Source organism: Protopterus annectens, chromosome 3.part0 (genome assembly GCF_019279795.1).
Source record: "Protopterus annectens isolate FY-2018-M chromosome 3.part0, PAN1.0, whole genome shotgun sequence".
Taxonomy (NCBI): Eukaryota; Metazoa; Chordata; order Ceratodontiformes; family Protopteridae; genus Protopterus; species Protopterus annectens.
Window position 1 is genome coordinate 1343161876 of NC_056731.1, and position 25787 is coordinate 1343187662.

The 25787-nt window shown below is 41.8% G+C and overlaps 1 protein-coding gene across 1 annotated transcript in view; it reads right to left on the reverse strand.

Annotated features, from left to right (window-relative positions):
* Positions 1-25787, reverse strand: part of TRAPPC8 (trafficking protein particle complex subunit 8) — a 3178250-nt gene that overhangs the window by 298325 nt on the left and 2854138 nt on the right. The window contains exon 23 of the mRNA XM_044065843.1: positions 4529-4587. Within this exon, the coding sequence (XP_043921778.1) occupies positions 4529-4587 (59 nt within the window). The remainder of the gene's footprint in view (positions 1-4528; positions 4588-25787) is intronic.

Genomic DNA, 25787 nt, shown 5'->3' on the forward strand with positions numbered 1-25787 from the left:
CTGGGATCCCCTGATTAAGGAAATAAGATCCTCAGCCATACTTAGTATCTGTGAACCTGTAGTGGATCCCTGAGAAATAGTCTTGGGAGGCAGAGTTTTTTGCTGCTTAGCAGCTTTAGCCCTAGTGAGTGCTTTAATGGACATGGATGCAGGGGGCCTGGCTGCTCCACGTGCAGGGGTAGTCTTATCTAAGGGTATGGTGTCGGTAGTTTCCTGAACACCGGTTTCCGAGGGTAAATCCAAAACAGACTCAGAAGAAGCCTCCGGGGCCGAGGCTGTCGGTTGTACCGTTTCCACGGTCGGAAGTACCAAGGACTCGGTTTCAGCCGAGACCGAGACACTCGCGGTAGGCCTAGGCGTGGTTTCAGCCGAAACCACGATCCGCGTGTGTTGGTCCTTGTCCTTCCGTTTTTTGGTTAAATGAGAAGTCGGAGTCTCCGACGGCATTTTATAAGAGAAACTAGCCCCAAAGAATTCCTCTGCAAACTCCGACCGACGCCTAAGAGTGCGTCAATTAAAGGAGGCACAGGCAGCACAGGCCGAGACGTTGTGGTCTGGGCCTAGGCAAGGGAGGCAGTAGGAATGGAAATCCTTATGAGGTATTTGTTTCCCACAAGTCAAGCAATTATTAACTTTAAGCGTTTGATCTGACATCGGCTGAGGCAAGAAAGAGTCCCCAATGGGGTACTTAGCTTTTTGAAGTCTTCGGTAGCTGAATTTACAGGAGATGGCCGACCGGCACTTGCGAACTGCTTCTGCTTCGGGCACCACGCGGCAAGAAAGACTGAGGAAGATGGCGTTGGCTGATTCTTTTATACCCCAGGCGCTCTGACGTCGGGGAAAGGGCGACATCAGCCGATGCCGGACCCAGACTTTGGAATCCGGCCGACCGAAGGGCTGCCTGAGGCAGGACAACCCATATGTAAGGATTGCAGATGCATCCTTGAAGGACATCCAGATCATACTTAACACCTGTAAAACAAATGCATGATTTTCAATGCTTAAAAAAAAATCAAGCAAGTCTAAACCTCTAAAAAAATCCTGCTGTAAACTCCACACCTATTAAGCAAGTTTAGCTCTAAATATGGTAAGATCCCTTTTTCTTTCCTATAAATCTCGCCAACACCATTCTAGAAATCAATGTGTTCATCCGCAGGTTAGAATATTCTCTTCACTTCCACGAGTTGCCCTTAATTCAAGCAGCAACACTATCACCCTTCAAACCACAATGTTTGTAGATTTCCTTCCTTTTTCAGTCAATATGAACATCAAGGGTTTACGCTAAAATGGTCACCAGTCAGTGCAAGAGCTATAATTTTGCTATCCTCGCAAATCGCAACATAACTACTGTCTTCCCCAAAAAATGAACTAAAAAAACCCCCACTCCTGTTCATACCCCCTTCAAAACTCTAAGCAATGGAGTAGCATGAGAGAAATGTTTTAGTAAAATTCCTCCTGCTAGCTAAAATAATTTCATTCAACATAACTAGCAGAAAATAATTAATTTTCAGAACAAAGCTACCCGAGCACACCAAAGGAACGTTTGCCAATGCCTTCATGATGACAGCTCAGTTCCCCTGTAGTTGCAGCCAAACTCTCTAGGTCACTCTTACAACCCTTCACAATAAAAAAAGAAAAAACACAATTAACATCCCCTACCTTACTCCCCCCCAGACAAAAACTACCTCCATCCTCCTAATCGTCTCTAATTTAAATCATAACATTCCCCCATTTTCTTTTCACCAGCCTTTCCCCCCTTCCCTTTTTATTTTATTCTGTTTAAGGCACACTTAATATCTTAGCTAATGATGTTTCGCTGCCATTCCTTGCTCTGCCATATATTTGCTGCTGTTCTCTGCCTTTCCATATACCGCTACATTATGATTTACATGCAATATATAAACAGTACATGATGCAATGTTTAACTTTGGTTTCTGTAACTTTAAGCAAGCTACTCATTGTAATGTGTGCTACTGTAATGTCTGCCGCTGACCAGAATCAGAGCTATAGACCAGCCTATCTACTCTGTCTGCAAACATGCAATAAAAATGACAACTACTTGCCTCAGTGAGAAAAAGGGATATGTGCAAGTCTGCAGTGATCTAGATGTAAGCTTTAGGATGTCAAAGCCTAACCAAAAAAAAGCACAACTGGTATGCTGTAAAAAAAATAATAATTCTGAAAGCAAATATTGTTATGCCTTCACTTCTTCCATTAAATATCACAAAACAAGCAGCTTTAGTGCCTAGTATACATGACTGAGAAGAGCTTTACAAACAAAAGCAGCAAAGATTTTTAATGGAAGGTATTTCAATGTTCTCAAACAAGCTCTCTATGCAAATTTCTTAGTGGGTACACATCTGATATTTGACTGTGAGCCTGTTTCACATACATGCATACACTCTCCCAGATACTCCCTATGAACAATTACTTAACATAATCAACAGATGATTGGTCAGAGACAAAAATGCTGCATATAGTAACACACTTTAATCCTGTTCTCTCTCTCTCTCTCTCTCTCTCTCTCACACACACACACACACATACAGAGAGAGAGAGAGCCAAGCCAGCCACTCACGGTCTAGATCCACAACTGTTTAATGGCAGTCAAGTAAAAGCTTTGACCAACTATTTCACACGTATCTGGATTTAAAAATCCCAATTATAGCATCTCCTTGGCTACACTTCAAATATTTAAGCGTGACCAAGAAAGATACATTTTGCCAACAGTAATGTACTCAGTTTTCTTCACACAAATGCTCTGCCTCTAACAATCCAAATCCAAATCAAAAAACACTTCTCTATGCAGACTCCCCCACCTAAGTAATCATCACTTTTTTATTTGACTGGGCATACTTCTAAAGTATTACTTCGATCAAATTAAATAACTACTCACCTTCCTCCCCAAATATAACTTTCGGAGATGAACCTAGATGGTTGGCTGTGATCATATGAAAGAAATTTTATCAAGCACAATTTATTCAGCTTGTTTCATAAACACAATCATCCCCTGCCCCACTCACCTATTACTGCTCAGAGATACCCAAATGACAGTAAGGTTGTTGCTTTCACACAGAGACGTATATTCACACATGCCTGAAGTAACACATTTTCTGACTGAGGCAACAAAATACATAAGCTAATCACTTTCTGACCGAATACACCTTTATGTCTGACTATAACAAAATGAAATAAATTATACTCACTGTGATTTATTCAGCTTGTTTCAAAAACATACCTACCAGAAACCATGAACATTTAGTACTAATCAATTGAAGATGAACAGCTGCTCTCTCTGTTACACACACACACACACACACACACAAATGCACTTAATCCTCCAAATGGCCACCCTTTGAGCGTGCACCTCTAATGTTTAATTGTGTTCACCAGGTACCATATATGCTTGACCGACAATCAACATATTATGCACTCAATTAAAAATAAATGAATAAAAAACAAGTTGTTAATATCCCACAAGCATTATTCAGCAAGTGTGGGCTTCAGCCATGCAGCACCCAGGAAGATTTATTAATATTTGAGGGAAACCTACATAAATAAATTGGGAGCAGAAAGCTAAAAAGCATGCTCAAAGGGTCATGGTCATCTTTGTAAGAAAAAATGAGATGGAAATATACCAGTCCTATGTCCGAGTTATGAACACAGCACTGAAGACAATGGTAGCATGCAGGTAAGAGGACTATCCCCAATATTACAGGTGGAATGGTTTCAGTTATGTTTTAAAAGAACAGAGATGGCAATGTTCAGTGAAAGCAAGAAATGCTACCGAGCTGTACCTTCAGTAGCAGGGGTACAAAAACAAGGAAGAGATGTTAAATTCACTGTTACTAGAGTTCAGACACGGACAAAAAGACAAGGACAAAAATACACAACCATGTAAAGCCTTTCTGGTACATGGTGTGCACACACATGCAATCTATTTTACTTTTAAGAAATTAGCATTGAGTAGTTCAGTGGGAGATGGATGTAAGTGGATGTAATCAACAGCTCAACATCTGTGAAAAAGGTGACAATGGTAAAGAGGCACATGTGACTTTCAAAGATGAGGGGGGCCAATAAAGTGCAATTCTGAGGAGTGTGTAAAAGGACACAGATTCTGCAATCACACACTAAAAAGATGGATTTAACAATGACAGGGGAAAGTCTTTTGGCTTAAGTCAAGAGTAGCAGCCATGGATTCTCAATTATTTTGGTTTATACTTGGCATTCGGGTACAGACCTTGGTTTAGTGAATATTATGATAAGAATCAATGCTGCAATAAAAATATAGCGCTGTATTTAAAACGAAACTGCTGCAATTACTCCTCATGACAGTCAATTTTTTAAGCCTCAGACCTTTACATTTGGAGTTCATTAGGACTAGGCACCCCTTTGATCAATCCTAAAACTATAAAATGTTAAAAACATTTTCAATCAGTCTGTGTGTCATGATTAAACAACAGTAGTGGAAGAGAATTCAGTAAAAAGCATTAAAACACCTAATAATATAGTTTGTACCATTCCTTACCTGCTCATTTCCAAGAACAAGATCTGCAAAAACATACTTTTCAGATAAGCATGAGGTAGCTACAGGAAAAAAAAAAAAAAAAAAAAGAAAAGTTTTCATTAATTCTATTATCAACAAAATATTATAATCATGAATTAAAAAGTACAGCAGACATCTGAATAACAGGTTAATTGCTCCAGGAAATGAAATATGAGATTTGGAAAATATGCTAAAGGCAGATGCCGGTCTTCTAGGTAGGTACCTACAGAAGTGAAGTATCCCTATGGGTGCATGGTTACAATCATACATAGTGGCCATCACAGGGCAATTCAGTTACAAAAAGGAAGCACACTATGTGTTGCTCTCCCTCTTCTTTTCTGAAGTCCACAAAAATACTAAAACATATTCTCCAATGAACAGCGCTAAGAATGAATGAGGAGAGAAAATCCACAAAACTGTGGTTTTTTTTTGTTTTTTTTTTTTACAAGTTTTTGTGTCTAGTACAAAATATTTCAATAATTACAGAAATCAGACCTCTACACATTCCATTTATCCACTTTTCCCTATTATGTACAAATTATTGTACCCTATTTACTAAATGGGGCTTTGGTAACTGCACAGAGTGTCAAATGATTAGGGGTTTAGGAAATTGCAGTACGCTTTTATGAATGCAGTACATCATTAGAGGTTTTCTCCTCTTGTTCACAGGTACCTATAGATTTTTGTATTGGTTTGTGCACATACGCATTCACAGCATACACCTTCAAAGATGCTTCAACAGAGTTCGCAGTACCAAGGAAAATCAGCAATCAACAAACTGGGAGGCAAATGTACCCCATATCTATCCTTATTAACAGAACTATCTCTGTAGGTAAAATCCCTTCCATATGGAAAGTATCCCACATCATTCCTCTACATAAAGGTGGATCTTCTATAGAGCTTTCTAACTATAGACCTATTGCCTTACTCTCCCCCATTAGCTAAGATAATGGAAAAATGTATTCACAAACAACTACTCAACCACTTACTACAAAATAATCTACTAGCCAGCTGCCAACATGGCTTTAGACCATTCCACAGCACAACAACTGCCCTTCTATCCTTCACTGACTCTATAAATAAAAATCGTAACATTAACTCCTTTTCCTCTACGCTATTTATAGACCTGTCAAAAGCCTTTGATATGGTTAACCATAACTTACTTCTACATAAACTAAAGTATCATTCTCTTGATCCACTAGCATTACAATGGTTTAGTTGTTATCTTCTAAACAGACAGCAAGCAGTACTTTGGGACAACAAACTGTCTTCATTACTTCCAGTAAATATTGGAGTCCCACAAGGCTCTATCTTAGGTCCCCTTCTTTTCTCCATATTTATCAACGACCTCCATATGAACATACCTCAAGCCACCTGCATCCAATATGCAGATGACTCAACCTTAATCTGTACTGCTAAGAACATAGCCTCCCTCTAGTCCCTAACCCAAACTGTTTTCCAAAATGTAGAAAACTGGTTTATGCAACATTGCCTCCTACTTAATCCCAAAAAAACAAAACTACTGCTTTTTACTCCATCTCATAAATCACCCACTCCATTCTTCTCTATTACCTCTAACAATGCTACAAACATAACCCCTGATACTACCACCCGCCTACTAGGTGTTACAATTGATAACAGTCTTAACTATGATGACCATATTAACTCCACCATAAAGACTGTTAACAAAAAACTTGAAACCCTCTATAGAATTAAACCCTTCCTTATCCCCACAGCCAGGAAAACTATTGCCCAGACCCACCTCATTTCTACCCTTTTCTATGCCTCTGCTACAAACCTATCTAAAAATAATATCTCAAAACTTTCTACCTGTTATAATAGTATAGCTAGATTTATCACTAGCTCTCCATTTCAAACTCACCATTGCCTTAACCTCAAACAACTAGGATGGCTAGAATTGAAGAACCATATACTCTGTCAACAGTTACTTATCACTCAAAAGATCCTATACCACCCCAATAACACCCCTATCCTCACTAATCTGATTTCACCATATAAAAATCTAGCTACACTACGTTCTGCTAATAAACTCCTGGTCTCCTCAGTTAAATCCAACAACAAAGCTGGTGACTCACTTTTCTCAAACACTATAGGTAAAAACTGGAATCAGCTCCTTCCTGAGATTTCTACTCTAACTTCTACTTCTCTATTCAAAAAACATATTAAAGAACATCTTAAAACTCAGTGGCTTTGTCCTTGTGCTAACCCAGACTGTAATTTTACCCCCTCCTGCTCATACCCCTTCCCCTCTCCCCTAACCTACACCTCCAAATCTACTTATTTATCTTTTTTCTTTTTTTCTCATAGTAATAGGATAATTGTAAAGACCTGACTCTGTTTGCTCATACCCAACTTGTGTTTAGTGTACTTGTTATTTTTTATTTAGTTTAATCTTTTAACATAATGTCTATAGTCAATATTTTTACTACTATATTTTTCTTTAACCAATTGTACCTCTGTACTGTTATTATATATGTCTTTGTTATTATATATGTCTGTTATATATTGTTAACTTTGTTAGTGTTCATGCTTGGAGCTTTTCTCCCCGGGCCTCTACTGAAAATGGACATATATCCAGTTAGACTAGCCCGGTCAACAAATGTAAAATAAATAAATAAATAAAATAAAATAAAATAAATGTATAAAAATGTAAAATGATGTGCTGTAGATAAGCCATTTCATCATTAATGCTAACCAGAACTGCCTTGCAGTGTGTAGCTGAAATCAGACTTACCACCTCTGTCCCGTCTTTTGCATGTTCAGCAGTATAATGTTGTATGGTGCTATCCTCCAAACACTTTAAAAGGCTACATACTGCTTCCCATCATAACTCTGGTTGTTAAAATCAGCTTCCCAGCAATCCAGATTAATATTAGCACATGCAGATGCATTACTTTTACAGCAGCATGTACATTAATTCAAATCTGCACAGAACAGCATCTGCAGGTTGTATTAATTCTACAGGGCACAACACAGCTTAGCTTCTAAAAGCTGTATTAATTCAATGCCACATAGCACACCTTACCCAAGGTTGTGTTGAACACAGCAAACATCTAAAATAAAGGAAAATATTCCTCTTAATATTTTTTGGCTATAATGTCTCTGTGTCTTGAAAACCAAAACATAGTAGCACTGCTTTAAAAAAACATATTTGCTGGTGTCTGCAAGTCACAGTAAATCCCAGTGTTTACATTTTATCTATTTCTATGCCCCCCCATACTCGCAGACTATTTGGCTGACACTTGCATCTCAGTCATGCCCTTTCAACCAGGGTTATAAGAATTCATGGTGCATTCTTCATTCACACAACCATGAGGCCTTCTTCTTTTTTTTTCAGACCTTAATTTCTCTACCAGTGGTCAACATTCAGACTTGTTACACCTTCTATTGTGGGTATGCTCACTGTGTACATAGCTTGGCAGAGCAAATCATATCCCTGCCCTTAATACTGCTCATCATATATCTCTCTCACTCCAATATGTGACAGTGTTGCATTGGGCTGAACTGCTTCCCTTTCACCAGAATAGGTGAGCTGGCATCAGCAGGTCACTTCCATCCTTCCCTCACCTGGTTCCTCCAGTACATGAACTACTAATCAATCTTAGGCTGTCTGGGTCATAAGACTTCATTCGTCTGACTTCCAAGATGGCTGCACATTGAATAACAGTTTTGTTTCTAGCTCTCCTAGTGTGAAAACAGAAACTTGGCAGAGAAAGCCAGCAGACTTGCATTTATGGGTAAATTTCAGTAACTGGCTATTAAGTGCACTGCCTGTATACCAGGAATAAAGAAATACAGAAAACCTGAAAGAAAATCAGCTACAAAAAAGTGAGAAAGAAACACTGACTGGGGAGAGTTCTGCAGTTGTTCAGCAAAAAGCAATGCAACCTTCAGACGTGATGTCTGGTAACCTACAGGAAGATAAGTCAACAGCATGCAGACCTGGTTAAATTAAATAAAATACTGATAAAGTATATCAAAACAAATAACAAAAGGCTGGAAAAATGGAAGAAGCTTTAAACAGATATTCAGATGAGACAATAAAGCTGCAAAAATCAGAGGTCGAAATAAAGAAAAGTAAGGCTGAATACAAGACTGCTTAGAAGGACATGTTTTAAAAAATAATAGAATTAGAGGACAGAGCATGTAGGGAAAACCTGAGATTTTCAGCTATACGAGAGAAGCTGGAAGGAACAGACTGCATTAATTTTATGAAAGCACAAATAAGTAACTGGACCGGTATTCCACAACAGGAGTTGTTAGTTGAAAGGGTACATCATATATGTGTGCTCCTAACTACTATAAGAAAGCACCCTACACCTTTAATAGTAAAGATGCAATCCGACCAGCAGAAGGAGTTGATTATGACAAATTTGTGGCAGAAGGACAAAGTACTAAAGTGGGAGACAGTAGAGTGTTTGCAGACAATAATTACTCATTGTACACCAGACATAAGAGGAGCAAATTTATTCCACTATTCAGGTAATGTTGAGATGCAGGTGTGAGATTCAAACTGCTGTCTTCAAGGTATTCTTCCCTGTAGGGACAAAATGAATTTTTGATGAAGTACATGGTAAGGAGGAAATACAAAAGTTTGTCCAACAAAAGGTTAGCTGTGAAACAGATGGAGATGCTGCTTCTTGTTCTTTTTGTAATAAAGACCACAGAGAGACTGTAACTATGAAACCTTTTCCACTGTTTCAATGGAAAATGATGGAGAGAAGGAAGGGAGCACAACAGTTGACTGGAAGAATTGTGAGTACATTGTTAATGAAGCAGAGACATGATTTAGGAGATGAACAGTAATAAAACCAGTAATGTAATATGGGATTACAATGCAATAATTATATTTGTGAAATATAACAGAGAAAGAAAATCTGGAAATGCTGAACTTTTTGTTGGACTTGTGAGGATTCTAAAGCATATGCCCGACTTCATGTCATTAATGTTCGGAAAAGTGCTTTGGGGAGGGCAAGAAGAGGGAGAAAGTTAATTGTAAGTAAAGATTTTTTTTTCCGTTAAATACTATCAATTTTGTGGCTTGTTGTTTTCTTTATAATGCTATAAAGTAAAGTTAATTAAAAATAAGTTATGTACTCACCATAATGTTCCATCTGAGTAGTTACACTTTATTTTTCTGCAACCTGTAAGTATTCGGATCCATATCGGATCCGATAACTTTTCAAGCATCTGCTGTGAGCTCCAAGCTCCTCCCCCTTACTCATGACCCATCACCATCTCCTACCTTCCCTCAGATCGAGTTTGCCACTACACAACCAATTAGCAACTCAACTATATAATAAACCTAGAACAGGTTCGGGGGAAGGAGGGTGGGATGGTTGCAGAAAAATGAAGTGTAACTACTCAGATGGAACGTTATGGAGAGTACATAACTTCTTTATCTGAAGTAGTTAACTTAATTTTATCTGCAGCATATGGGATAGAGTCTCCAGCTACTTAAACTCCTGGGAGGCCCTCATGGAAGGATATTCCTGAGCACCGCAGAGCCGAAAGATGCTCTCCCTCTGGAGATCAAATCCAATTTATAATGGAAATGAAGGTATGTGACCTTGCCCAGGTTGCTGCCACACAAATGTCATCCAGTGGAACCCTAGACCAAAATGCAGCAGAAGTCGCCATATATCTGGTACAATGAACTTTAACAGCACCAGGCAGGGACAGACCTTTGTCTTTATAAATCTGCAAAATACATTGTGTAATCCATTAAGCTAAGGAAACCTTAGAGATGGCTTTGCCCAGAAAGGGTTTAGAAAAGGGCACAAATAATTGGTCAGACTTATGTAAGGGCTTTGTTCTGTGTAAATAAAAATGAAGCTGTCTATGAACAACTAGTAAATGCAGCTTATATTCACCCTTGTTCTGAAAATTTGCAAAGAAAACAGACAGGTTAATTGTTCGATTAATGTTTGACTCAGAAGCTACTTTTGGCAAGAAGGAAGGGTTTGTGTGGAGAGAAGCCCTGTCCTTATGGAAGATCAAGTAAGGGGGCACGGCAGACAAAGCTTGAATTTCAGAAACCCTCCTAGCCGACATAATGGCCACGAAAAAGGCTGTCTTCTAGGATAAGAACTTCAAATCTACTGATGCTGCAGGTTCAAAGGGGGGAGCAACTAAAGCCTGCAGAACCAAGGAGGAACAGAGTCTTTAACTGGAAGACGCAAAATAAAGGCGCCTTTAAGAAAAGCCTTATGCAGTCTAGAAGAGGATAGGGCATTCATGTTTTCACCAACATGGAAATTCGAAATAGCTGCCAGTTACACTTTCACCGTGGAGGAACTAGCCCCTTGTTGAAAAATATTGGCTAAAAAATCCAACACTGCAGGAACAGGCGGTATAAAGGGATCCAGTTTCCTCTGAGAAGACCAAATAGAGAATCATTTCCATTTACTGCGGTAAATCTTCCTAGTGTAGACCTTATGGGACACCACCAGAATAGTTTTTACTGAAGATGAAAGACTGGGAGTCCTGGCAATCAAGGGAACTGGAGCAACCAAGCCATCAGCTTGTGGCTGTCCAGGTTGGGCGGACAAGTGCCTGAGGGATGGGAAATTAGATCCGGGCAGGGATCCAGAATGCAAGGAGGAGCTAGAACATGAGACCAAAGAAAGGGGGAACCACACCTGACGAGGCCAGAATGGGGCAATGAGGATCACTTTGCACTCCAGTCGGCAAGGTTTTTGAAGAAATTTTGGAATGAGAGGTAAAGGGGGATAAGCATACAGTAACCCAGGAGGCCAAGCATGGACTAGAACGTCTCTGGGGGGATCCCCCTGGTGAGGGGATCAGAGTGAACAACTCGCTGCACTTCGTGTTGGAAGGAGATGCAAAGAAATCGCAGCAAGACTGACCCCATGCAAGGAAGATCTCCTCCGCTATCGATAGTTTCAGAGACCACTCGTATGGCATTAGAATAGTCTGACTCAATCTGCCCGCTAAAATGTTGGAGCGTCCCGGGAGCCACCAGAAAAGTGACGCCCTGCAAGCTTTGCTGATTTGAACCGGATATTCCATATGGAGATCTAGCCAAGACGACTGTATGGCCAGAGTCCACTGAAGAAAGACGCGCACAGGGGAGGATCGAGACTGCTGCTGCCATAGATCCTGGGGCTCAGAGAATGTCACATGCCTTTGGTAGCCTGGGGCCAAGAAACACTGATATATAGGCCTGTAGGCTCTGGACCCTATCTGGAGTTAGGAAGACTTTCAATGGAAGGGTGTCCAGCCGTGCCCCGATAAAGTCCAAGATCTGCACCGGGTCCAAGAGGGACTTGGAAACACTGATAGTGATCCCTAGCTGGTCTGCAAGATGAAGGAAGGAGCCTCTGGCTATGCAAAGAAGACACTTGTTGGAGGAGCCACTCGTCTAGGTAAGGAAATACCTGAATTCCCTGAAGCCTCATGTGAGCCGCTACGACTGCCATTACCTTGGTAAACACCCTGGGGGCTGTGGTAAGACCAAAGGGTAGGGCTCTGAACTCGAAATTATTGGCTCCCAGCTGGAAGTGAAGAAATCTCCTGGAGCTTCTGCGAATCTTGATGTGGTAATAAGCATCCTGGAGGTCTATCGAGCACATCCAGTCGCATTCTTGAAGGTAAGTTAGAATGGACTGTAGGGTGACCATCCAGAATTTCTGCTTGGCTACTGCCAAGTTCATGGTTGACAGGTCCAAGATGTGCCTGATGTCCCCTGTCTTTTTTTTGGCACTAAAAAGAACCTGGAGTAAATTCCTGATCTGGACTGATTTGGGGGGACCGGTTCAATGGCTCATTTGTGAAGCAGCTTGGAAATCTCTAGTGCTGCCACCTCCCTTTGAGTGTGTGGGACATCTGGGAGGCACTTTGGTTGGACTGGAGGGATAACAAACAGGATGGTGTAGACCCTGGATATTATTTGAAGCACCCAATGATCTGCAATTATGGACTCCCAAGCCATTGGGTGCAATGATAACCTTTCCTCGATTGTCTCCAGAGTAGGACAGTTGGGCAACCCCTCAGGGCTGCTGTGTGGGCCTGTCTGAGAATGTCTCCCTAGACCCAAAGTTACTAGGCCCTCCCTCTGCCTCTGGGCCACTGTCTGTCCTGTCCCCCTCTGCCTCTAGGGGACAAGTTGTCCTGAGAGTCCCAGGAAAATTGTGATTTTTGGAACCACATCTTTTTTTGACCTCTCTGATTCCTAAGAAAGGATCTTTGAAGGCTAGAGAAGCGGACTCCGATGGCAGACAAAGTCTTCCTGTCTTTTTTGCTCTGGACCAGAGTGTCACGTACTGTCTTCCCAAAAAGGGAAGAACCATAGAAGTGAGCATTTGTGAAAGACATCTTGAAGGGGTCCGTGAATTGACACAGTCTGAGCCAAGTGTGCTGCCTCATAGCCATGCCGGTCCCAGCCGCCCTAGCCACTCCTTCCGTAGCATTGGAAAGGAGATGCATAGACGTGTTTGATACTGATTTTAGAGTCGACATTTTCGCGGAGAACAAACACTTGTCTTCCGGCGACAATGTCTCTGGGAGCGACTCAGCGAACTCCGTGACTAGGTCTTTCTGTAGTCGAATAATGTGTGCCAAATAGTTCAGCGCTTGGATGGAAAACGTCGCAGAAGAAAACACTTGCTTCCCAAATTGATTCACCACCCTGGATTCCTTGTCCGGAGGGGGGACCGAGGAACTCTCCTGCATCAGTTCCCTCTTGGTGGCTGCTGCAACCACCATAGCATCCACTGGGGATCCTTTGTACCAGGCCTGTGTGTCTCAGGGTGGAGAGAGAATCCGGTCCAGGTATTCTGGTATCGGCTCTATGGTGTCAGGCTCCTTCCATGCCCGCTTGGTGATAAGATTCACTAAGGGATCTGCAGGAGGGCCACACAGGATGTAGATGGGCCCATGCTAAAAGCCTCCAGGAACACTGACTCATCCGTAGAAGGTTTTGGGGCTGACCAACCTCCCCTCTGGTGGAGGATCTCCATGATAGTCTCCAAAGGAGACTTCCTCAGGAGGTGACCTGGGGGAACCTTCTCCTTCATCTAAATCAGTGTCTTCTGTCAAGGACTCGGGGGAGTCCAGGTGCCTCCTTTTACACGTGTGCTTATGGGGACCATCTTCAGTGGGACTCTCTGAAGAGGGCTTGAGAGCCATGGGGGGTTCCTACAGGGGGAACTGCCTGGGGGTCCTCTAGCACGGGCTGTCCCTGGGAGAAGCTAAAGGGAGTTGTAACCGAATCCAGAGGAGTCTGGGTGGACTCCAAGGAAATGGGGTCTCATTCCTTGTGAGAACCCTCTCCACCAGATTGAACGCCGATGGAGAGCGTACCTCCTTAGCACCCAACAAAGAGGAAGCTCTCCCCAGGTCTGCCATGAGGATTGGGGCCGAGGCAGGAGTAGCCAGAGCTCCGAAGGAATGGCTCAGATCCGACAAAGTTGGAGCCGTAGACACCTCCATTCCCTCGGCTCGGACTCCCCGTCCTCGGCCCCAAGAGTTGCTTGGATCCGAACTGGTCTGATCCAAGGAACTCAAGGTGATTGCAGAGTCGAGGTTGGAAGAAAACATTGGCGCTGAACCCCCAGCTCTGAGGATCCTCGGATCCATAAACCCTGAAACCGCAGGCCAGATCACGGAAGGAGATACTGGATGAAAGAAGGGCATGGAGGTCCCCCCATCCAGAGGGAGGGGGGCCTGGCAAGACTCCCATCTGGACTTGGGTCCAAATAAATCTCATCCTGTCCATATCCAATTCCGATAGACTCAGAGTCGAGCGCTAAGAGGCGACCGACTCGGATCTGGCTGGTCGTTGCGATGACGCAGATGAAAGGCCTCAGATCCAAGGGCTCCGTCGGCTCCGGGGAGAACCTCAGGGAGTGGAGCCGAACAGATGAAGGTCTAGACACTTTAAAAGGCGGGCTAGGGAAGGGCTCCCACTCTGGAGACCGCTTACAGGACCTATCCCCCCCTCTTCTCTGTCCTTGTTTTTCCTGTCTTTTCCTTTGGCCTCCCTTTCAACAGGTCTAGTGGGACGGTGAGTCCCAGCCTGAGGGGGAGGTTAAGCAACTGCTGGAGGAGCCAAGGCCAATGAGTCCAGAGAGGAAACAGGTAGAAGGTCTTTCGCAACCATTTTGGCCTTCCTTTCTTTCAAGGCCCTGGGGTTAAATCCAGTGCACACACTGGAATGAACAAATAGATGGGGAACACCCAGCAAACACACAGAGTGTGACCATCGGCTGGGGAAAGCTTATGGCCACACTCTGTGCATTTCTTTAGAGTGGGATTTGGCTGATCAGCCATACTGAGAACACACACAGCCAACCCACTTAAGACTGACACACTAAACATGCACACCTAAGGGATAGAGAGGGCCTGTACAAGATCAAAAAGTCACTTACTAATAACCCAACACTTGGAGCTACAGAGATCACGATGCTGATGCACGAAGAGGCAAACGAGATCTGAGGGAAGGTAGGAGATGGTGATGGGTTATGGGTAAGGGGGAGGAGCTTGGAGCTCAGAGCAGATGCTTGAAAAGTTGCCGGCTCGGATCAGATATGGATCCGAATACCCACAGGTTGCAGATAAAATGAAGTTAACTACTTCAGATTTATTTTTAAGTGTAACGGAGAATGTAAATGGGTGCTGCTATTTTTTTTTTCTTTTCCTTCTCTTTTCTTGTTCAGTTTTAAGAAGTGCAGGCACTGCAATGCATAAACAAAGCCTGGCTAAAAAGCATGACAAGAGAGATTAATGTGCTTTTTCTCATTCTTGCATGGGAAAATGATTTCAGTAAAGACCTTAGATTGATTTCTTGACAAGTTTTAAGAGAGAGCAAGTAAATGAAAAAGAACGACTATTATAAGGCTTTTCTTCTAACAAATACATGTAAGCTCGGTAACAATTCAGCAGCTGGTCTTCATTTATCCATGGAGACCATCTGATAAAGAGAAACTGGCTACAGTCTCCTGTATTGACCGGCTAAGAAAAAAAAAAAGAGAACTTGTCTAAGAGACGATGTTCTCAGAAAGCATTCACGGGTTTTCCTAAAGTAGATAATGTTCTCTGAAAGCATTCAGGGGTTTTCCCAAAGTAGACAATGTTCTCTGAAAACATTCAAGGGTGTTCCCAGCTAGGAGAGCTATAAAGACAAGACAAAACCAATCAGCACTTAGTAGAAACACAGGCTGCACCGTGCATCTTAGCATGGATGACCTTTCTTTTAGGTTAACTCAAGTCTGTCAATGTGGCTGTCAGTTTAGGAATTTTGTTCTTGTTAGGGGGTTAAAACTTCAGTATTTAAAGGTGTACATAGTTGTGTGTGTTAGTATTAAGTTAACAGGTACTGGGGTGTGGTTTTTTGAGGGCTTTCAATAAAACAATAAGTTTTATAAGATATGATGGTCTCAAACGGATATGACAAGAAACAACTGTATAAATGTTCAACCTGCCAAACAGTGTCTGCATGTAACAAAAAAACTGGAACTAGACATTTAATAAAAAAAGATGTACATAAAACGTGGGAATAAGTTTTTTTTATGTAAATGGCCTCACAGATAAATACAAACAAAAATGAGTAGTGGCTGTTGCCAGACTTAGGGAGCCTATAACAAAGAAGACAGCAAGATATACTTTAGAGGTATTAGAATATTTCAGAAATTCTATGAGTCTCTATAAAGCAGAGAAATATGAAAATCAAGAATAGATACAAATGGAAATGTTTATGGAAGAATTAAATATGCCAAGGTTAGCGGTAGAAGAGGCTCAATTACTAATAGGATAGGAGGAGATGAGATAAAAAATTGTGATATAGAACCAATCTACAGGAAAGTCCCCATGAATAGATGATATTCCTGTGGAAGTTTGGAAGCTGGGAGGAAAAAAACTGACAGACATCTGGAATGTTTTGTTTAACGATATCTTAAGAGGAGGAGAAGTATCGCCATCCTGGAAGAAATCAGTGGTAGCTGTAATATCTAAAGAGGGTAATAATCCATCTTCATACAGGCCCATTTCAATACTAGACCGTGACTATAAAGTGCTTATATCTATAACAGCTAAAATAATGGCAAATGTAATGCCAAAACTGATAGATATGGATCAGTGTGTTTTGTGGAGGGGAGGCAAACATTTGACAACATTAACAGAACACTGATGATCCAGAGGGAAGCAAAATGTAAGAAAATAGAATTGTTGGTGGGTTTTGATGCAGAGAAAGCATTTGACAGAGTAAGCTGGGACTTTATGAGCAGGACAATGGAAAAATTTACATTTCCTGAAAAAAATATAAGGTTGATTAGAATATATGAAGGATTGGAGGCAAAAATTATAGTGGGTGGGGTCCTCTCTGATAATTTCTGCTTGAGCTGAGGAAGCAGGTGATATGCCCTCTTCCCCCTTTATTATTTGCATTATATTTAGAACCACTGGCAAAGAAAATACGGGACTCAGAAATTCAAGGATATAACTGGTATGGTAGTCAAGAAAAGCTGGCTTTATTTGCAGATGATATTATATTGTACCTGACAAAACCAGAAAAAGACATTACAGTGTTGTGGAACATTTGGAGCTAGTTTCAGATCTTTTTGGGATACAAAATTAATGAAGCTAAAACAAAGGCAATAGCAGTAAATTATGTGCCCACACAGGAACTGGTTCAGGAATACCTGTACTTATGGGGACATGATAAAATGAAATATTTAGGAGTATGGATTCAAAATGATTCTAGTGTGGCAGCTAAGGATATGTGGGAAGTGACTAAAGAAAATATAATACAAAAAATGAGAAAATGGAAGCTTTGTTATATGGCTATGGATAATACGCTGCAAGCAGTTAAAATGTTTTTAGTTCCTTTAATTTTCTACACAGGTCAGGCATATTTTTATCAACTAGAGGAGAAGTTGTGGGTAGCAATTAATAAAGAGCTGAAGGACTTTATCTGGGAGGGAAAGACGGTAACAGTCATGTGGGATAAGCTGATTCTTCCAGCAGAACAGGGTGAATTGGGATTACCCAATCTGAAGGGGTATTTCAGAGCTACACAGTTAAGACTCCTATACATAGCACGAGCAAAAAACTATAATTCAAAGAGGAAAGAGATGCTGATGAAACAGAGGGAAGCTCAAGAAAAGTACAGTTTTGTACCTACCATAAATGTAGATGTTCGAGTGTTCACCCTGCTGCAGTCATCACACTTGGGTTATCCTGCCATCAGGCGGTCCCGCAGTCGGCCCGAATTCCAAAGTCTTGGTCCGGCGTCGGTTGCTGTCGCTTCTTCCCTGACATCAGTGCGTCAAGGGTATATAAGAGGCATCCAACGCCATTTTCTTCAGTTTTTCTTGCCCCAGATGTCAGGTGCCCCTAAAAGGTAGGCAGTATATATATATATATATATATATATATATATATATATATATATATATATATATATAGCTATATAAAAATAAAACAAAACCTTTGTGTACAAGCAAATACACCACAGAGGTAGTATAGGATAAAGTGGTAGAGATAAGTTCAGCTAGTTCAGAGGGGATGGAGGGAGGGTAACCTGGACTGCAGCAGGGTGAACCCTCGAACACCTACATTTATGATAGGTAGAACTGTACTATGTTTATCGTGTTACCCTGCTGCAGTCATCACACTTGGGTTAAATACCAAAGCTAAGGACGGGAGGTGGAGTCAAACAGGGTTAGAAGAGGCTAGTAGGCCCTGCAAAACTGCAGTGGCAAAACCAGCTCTAGTCTTAGAGTAAAGAGGTAAGTGATAGTGTTTGGTGAAGGTGTGCACTGAACTCCAAGTAGCAGCTTTCAGAATATCCTTGGTTGGCACTCCCCTGAGAAAGGCTGCTGATGTAGCTGAAGCCCTGGTGGAGTGGGACCTAATGTTAGTAGGTACTGGTTTCCCATGATGTGTGTAGCAGAAACGTATGCAATGTCCTATCCATTTAGAAATGGTCTGTTTTGAGATAGCTTTTCCTTGTGATCCTGTAGCATAGGCTACAAAGAGCTGGTCAGTTTTTCTGAAAGCCTTAGTTTTGTCCAAGTAGTAACGTAATTGCCTGTGAATGTCCAAAGAGTGCAGGAGTCTTTCTCCTTTGTTCTGAGAATTTGGGAAGAAGGTGGGCAAGTGAATGGTTTGGTTTAGGGCCACACTGGATACCACCCTTTGGCATAAAGGAAGGATTAGTTCATAGAGAAACTCTGTCTTGATGAAAGATGAGGAAAGGTTCCACTGCCATTAGTGCCTGTAGCTCTGAGACTCTTCTAGCTGAGGGTATTGCTAGTAGTAGGGCAGTTTTCCATGAAAGAAATTTTAAATCAGTTGAAAAAGCTGGTTCAAAGGGCGGCAGTGTAAGTTTTTCCAGGACAAAGTTGAGATCCCAAGTAGGTGTTGGAGCTCTCCTTGGCGGTCTTAAGTTCTTAGCCCCTCTGAGGTACTGTCTTAGGAGTGGATGTGAAAATAAAGGAGGATCCGTGCTGTAATGAGCTGAAATTGCTGAGGCGTTGATCTTAACAGAGGAAAAGGAAAGTCCTTTGTGTAACATCTCAGTTAAATATTGTAGAATCTGAGGAATGTTCGACTCCAGGGGATTTAGGCCTTTAGCCTGGTTCCAGGAGCAAAATCTTTTCCATTTGTCTGAATAGGTTTTCCTGGTGCTGGGCCTCCTGGCCTCCAGAATGACACCCATAACAGCTTTGGATAAAGGTGTTGGCTGGTTGTTTAGGTAATTTGCCATGCAGCCAGGTTTAAAGTCTTGAGCTGGCTGTGTAGAATCAGATTGTCTCGCTGGGTGAGCAGGTGAGGAATTTGTGGCAAAATCCATGGTGGGCCCTGGGCCATGGTCCTTAAAATTGGATACCAATGTTGGCGTGGCCAATCTGGTGCAACGAGAATCATTTGTGGCCTCTCTAATCTGACTTTCAGCAGTACCTTTGCTAGAAGAGGTAGTGGAGGGAAGGCATACACTGCTAATGTTTTCCAACTGAATGAGAGAGCGTCCACTTTCCAAGCTAGTGGATGGAAGGTCCTTGTGCAAAATTTTTGAAGTTGGTGGTTGTGGGGGCTTGCAAACAGATCTATGTCTGGGCGGCCCCATTTTTGAGCTATCATTGCAAATACTTGTGGATCTAGTTTCCATTCGTGTGGATCCATGATGTTTCTGCTTAGGTCATCTGCTAATGTGTTTTTCTTTCCTGGCAGGAATTGTGCTTGTAATTGAACCTGGTAAGACAGTGCAGTGTTCCACAAGGTCATTGCTTGCCTGCATAGAGGGTAGGAATGTGTGCCCCCTTGCTTGTTTATGTACCACATAACTGTGGTGTTGTCTGTCCTTATTAGTAGTTGTCCTGGGTGTAGAAGGTCCTTGAAAACTGTTAGGGCATTCTGCACTGCTAGCATTTCTTTTTGATTGATATGCAGGTGTCTCTGATCTGTAGTCCATTTGCCCTGAATGCACTGTCCTGCTATGGATGCTCCCCAGGCATAGTCCGATGCATCTGTTGTCATAGTTTGCCTGGCTGTGGGTAAGGTGAAAGGCTGACCCTTGTTGAAGTGACATGCCTGTGCCCACCATAGAAACTCCTGCTGAAGGCAGGGAATGACTGGAATCATTGTTTCCAAGCTGTGGCTGTGCTGAGTCCATACACTTTTCAGGTACCATCGTAATTTCCTCATATGCAGTTTTGCAAATGGTATTAGTAGAATGCAAGATGCCATGAATCCCAAGGCCTGCAGAATTTTTCTTGCAGGGAGTTGGGTCTTTGTTGCCATTATTTTGAAATATTGAAACAGTTGTCGTTGTTTGTCTGGCGTGAGATAAGCCATCTGGGCTGTTGTATTCAAGCTGGCACCCAGGAATGTTATGTTTTGTGAGGGCACTAGTTTTGATTTATTTTCGTTTACTGTGTACCCTTGGCAACTTAGAAGGTGTTTGACAAATGCCAGATGCTGTAAAAGAATGTCCTTGCTTTCTGCTTGAATAAGACAGTCATCCAGGTATGGGTATATTTGAATTCCTCTTTGTCTGCAGTATGCAATTACTGGTGCCAGGGATTTTGTGAAGACCCTGGGCGCAGTAGATAAGCCAAAGGGCAGTGCAGAGAATTGATAATGCATTGAACCTGCAATGAAGCGGAGGTATCTTCTGCAATTCTGTCTGATAGGGACATGCAGGTATGCCTCCTTGAGGTCCAAAGTGACTAGCCAAGTATTCTTGCCCAGCGTGGGAAGAAGCTGCTGTAGTTAGCATCTTGAATTTTGGTACTTGCAGATAGGTGTTCAGAATTGAAAGATCCAGAATGGGTCTCCATGCTTTGTCCTTTCTTGGAACTAGGAAGAGTCTTGAGTAAAATCCTTGTCCCTGCTCCTGTGTAGGTACCTGTTGAATGGCTCTCATGTTCATGAGAGCTGTAATTTGTTTTTGTGCCTCTGCCCATTGATTTGGTGGCAGGTTTGGCATTCCTTTGATCCCTAGTAAGGTATGAAAGTGGAATCTGTATCCGTGAGAGACCATGTTTAGAACCCATTTGTCTTTTGTGATGATGTGCTAGTTTTCCTCCCAAGGGTGTTGCCAGGAGAGATTTGCTTGGTAGTTTGAGGATAGAGTCATTGTGTCTGCCTTCTGTTAGCTTGGGGACTGTATTCTCCTCCTTTCTGGGTAGCAGAACCCCATTGGCGAGGTTTGTAAAGGCCCTGTGACTGACCTCTGCCCCTTAGGCGTCTGTATTTGCCCCTCTGTGATCTGTCTGAAGCTGGAAAGGACCAAATTTTTGTTGGCCAATTTCTGCTGAAGCGAGGGGGTTGTACCTGCAAGAAATCCTTGACCGTTTGCATAGATTTAGACTTATCCTCCATTTTCTTTAAAACCTCTTCTGCTTTGACACCAAATAATGCATCCTGTTGTAAAGGTGCATCTAATAATTTTGCTTTAAAATGGTCAGGGAGGGTTTGCTCTTTTAACTAAGCATGTCTACGAATGACTAAGCCAGTAACAGCTGCTCTACAGCTTGTCGTTGTTTGTCTGGCTTGCCCACCTGTTCAGCTGCATGCAACAGATCCTGCATTTCCTTGAACTCAAGCTGTTCTGAGTGTGTGCTCATTTTTTGTTTTAACTGAGACATCAGGAATTGTTGATATTTCAACATGTGAAACTTGCAATTTAATGCTCTCATAGCCAGAGTTGCAGAGGTGTATATTTTCTTTCCCCATCTATCTAAGGCTCTGGAATCTCTTTCAGAGGGCACAGGATTTTTAGCCACAGAAGCCTTTGCTCCCTTAGGACCCTGGGATATGGTTTCTGGGTCAGCTACAGGGCTTTTATAAAGGAATTTGTGTGAGTCAGGTACTCTGTAGTATCTGTCTGGTTTGGCTGGAGCAGGAGGTAGTGAGTCTGGATTTAAACTACACTCCAAGTAGACATCATCCACAATATCTAAAACAGGAGGAATAGCAAGGGGTCTGTGCTTGGGTAATAGAAGGAACTCCCGAAGCCTTTTCTTAGAATCTGAGCAATCCTGGCCTTCCCAGTGGAAATGTTCCCTCATGGTATGTAACGTTTCCCCAAAGGAGTAGTCTTCAGGGGGAGATGCTGAGGGAATAGAATCTTCAGCATCAGAATCCTCATAAGGTGGAAAAGTGTAATCCTGTTCCTCAGAAGAATCTGAGGAGAGAGAAACCTGGTCAGAGGATGCATAATCCTCCTCTTGTCTTGGTCTTTTATCAGGAGGGGAATGGGAACCCCTGATAAGGGTAATTAAATCTTCAGCCATCTTAAGCATCTGTTTCTTAGGCATGGGGCCTTGACCTGTAGACTGATGAACAGTTTTCTTAGGTTTTAAAGGAGTTTTAAGTTTAGCACAAGATTTAATGGTGAGTGTAGTCGGTCTGAAGACACCTTCTGCAACCGAAGGTGTTTCCTCTGCACCGGTGTCTAAATCTGCTCCGGTGTCGGTAGATGGCTGTGTCGGCCTAGAAGACTCCGCGTGGGAGTCGGCAGCTGTCTGGAGTTCCAGCTCTGCGGTCTTCTGGGGCTGCGTAGGCGCCTCACTGAAAACCAGAGAACCGGGGACAGGCCCAGCTGAGGCCTCGGGGTCTGGCTTATTCCTAGGCTGCCTGTTCTTATCCTTGCGTTTTTTATAAATTGCGGTCATCGGCTGCTCCGACGGCATGATATAATTGAATTTCCTACCAAAGTAATGCCGTGCAAAGTCAAAACGGCGTTTGATAGTGCGTTTATTAAACCTAGCACAAAACCGACAACCTGTGACGTCATGGTCTGGGCCTAGGCCTAGGCAAGGAATACAATAGGAATGGAAGTCCTTATGAGGTATTTGCTTCCCACAAGAAATGCAATTGTTAACTTTTTCTGACATTGGACTGAGGCAAGAAAATGTTCCTCAACGGGGTACTTAGCTTTATTGAAGACTTCGGACTGAAATTCAAATCGAAAATCTCAGGTGTCGGCCGACCGGCACTTGCGAACTGCTTCTGCTTCGGGCACCGCGTGGCAAGAAAGACTGAAGAAAATGGTGTTGGATGCCTCTTATATACCCCTGAAGCACTGACGTCAGGGAAGAAGCGACAGCAACCGACGCCGGACCAAGACTTTGGAATTCGGGCCGACTGCGGGACCGCCTGATGGCAGGATAACCCAACTGTGATGACTGCAGCAGGGTAACACGATGAACATCAAGGAGAGACTGGGATTTTGGATGCAGACCTCTAAAGAGAACAACAATAATCATGCAGAATATTATATTCATAAAGTAGCAGAAAGTATTCTAAGAACTAAACCAACACGTGAATGGAGAAAGGAGATTCTGCCGATAGGGATGACTGCAGTTATGGATGCAGACAATAGGCAAGAGGGGGCCGGAACCTATTGGAATAAACTGGTAATGGAACCAAGGTACTGGGAGCAAATAACTAGCGAGGGAAAGATGACAGAATGGGAAGACATCAAGAATTTATTTGGGCTGCAGGTTAGAGATCCTTCTCTGTCAGGGATTAATTTCAGAGTACAGGCAAAGAGAAAGAAATAGGGAGGTCCTAAATGAAAGATCGTCACTGGTAGAGTTTTTAATAGAATATAGAATAGAAGTTGCCATTAAAAAAGGAATAATCAGTAGAGCACATAAAATACTGCACTATAAGAATCAATCAGAGGAGGTTACAAAGGATTGTGAAGGGAGACTGGATAAGCAATTCACAAAAAAAAAAACAATGGGAGGATATATGCATGTCTCTCAAATATGCAACAAAATCTATAAGATTTAGGAATTTTGCCTGCAAATGTTTATGTAGATATTTTTAGGTTATACAATATATAGCAATATATATGAAGTATAATGTTTATGTTAATATATTTTGATTACTTTTATATGAATGCAAATTTTACTATGTCACAAGTGATAATTCAATAAAGGTGTTTGAAAAAAAATAGGACTTCATTCCTCTATGTCATTTAGCCAGGCACACTATTTACTTTTTAACAAAATTCTAACCTTTCAATTAGTCCACATCAACAATATCACCTCATGATATCTTCATTGGGAAAAAATATTGATATGGTTCACAGTATTTGAAAATACATTTTTACATGCACGACTGTCAATGCACCCTAAATAAAGCAATTGCTATTTGTGCACATTTTCTGCAGATATTTTTTTCCCTGTTTGTCATTATTAATAGTAAAGCGTTACTAGGCAGGGGCAAGAAACCTTATTATACCATGATCCCCCCAAAACGTGCACGCTGATTGGCCAGCGTGCCCGTTGTAAATCGAGTTATACTAATGGAAAAAGGTCCGGTTGCCCAGACTTTTTTCCATTAGTATAACTCGTTTTTTTAAAACACTGTCTCGCTATGTTAAATGGGTTTAACATAGCAAGACAGCTTTAAAATAAGCAACGGAGATCTCCGTTGCTTATTAAGCTGTCTCGCTATGTTAAACCCATTTAACATAGCGAGACAGTGTTTTAAAAAAAAGCAACGGAGAAAGCAAGATCTCCGTTGCTTTTTTTTTAGTGTTTCGCTATGTTAAATGAGTTTAACATAGCGAGACAGTTTTAAAATAAGCAACGGACATCTCCTAATGTCCTTAAATAATGTCATGGTATAATAGCAATAACCCACTTCCGACCTCGGGACCAAACCACGCCAACCGTGGGTAAATTTAGCATTACCCACACCCAGGCGTGGGTTATTGCTATAATAACCACTACTTCAAGCTTTACCACAGGAAATCACAGTTAACCAGTCCTCATTTCTTGACAAATAACTTAATAAAAGGACACAATTGCTGTTACTTCAACAAAAGGAAAAACTGGATGCTGAATTAACACCTACATTTTTCATACTGGCACATCTACTTGGATTTAAAAAATATAATTTTAAAATCACTGTTAAACAGTACATCAACGAACTAACAGCATTAGAAAGATAAAGTTGACAACAGCAAATATTGACCTTAATAAATATCACCAAAAAAGTGTTTCTGAAGGGGGGGGGAGGTAAAGCCCCATGTACACCTTCACTCTTGCTTGTATGTCACAGAAATCTTCCTCTGCTGTCTCCATTCTTTATAAGAAACTCTGCTACATTTGTAATATTTATGTAATGCCATGATAAATTTAAAAAGGTGATGTAGGACTCCTGTGGAATACAACATTCATGCATCTCTTCAAAGTTGGCTTGACAACTTTGGTGATATTTTTGGACTCTAAACATTTGCTCTGTCTTACCTGCTTTGAAAGGGCAGCAGTAACATATCCAAAATGCACCCGTTTTTCATGCCTAACTCAAAGTTACAGTTGCTACTTCATAAGTGAAGCAGAAAGGGAGAACACAAAGGTCTTTTTTTCAAAGAGCCATATTGACTAGTTACTCACAACACTTGAGAGATTACAGAATGATTTCAGTGAGATTTTTTTAATTTAGTGTTCTTACCCTAACTGTGCAAATCCACGTGGATGCATTTTGCAACATAAAACTACTGCAAAATTAAAAGCAAGGCAGCAGTACGAGTCTGGTAGTTGGCACAGAGGGTTAAGTCTACGAGTTGAAGTCCCTGTGATACAGGGTTTGATTCCCTCAGCCCTTGCTTGCCTATGGTGCAACCTTGAGAAAATTCTAAAGTGCTTGGCACCAGAAATAAAACGTTTCAGGGTATTGCATTAGATGCCCCAACCAGTTCACTGATTTTTATTTATTTAATTTTTATTAAACATTT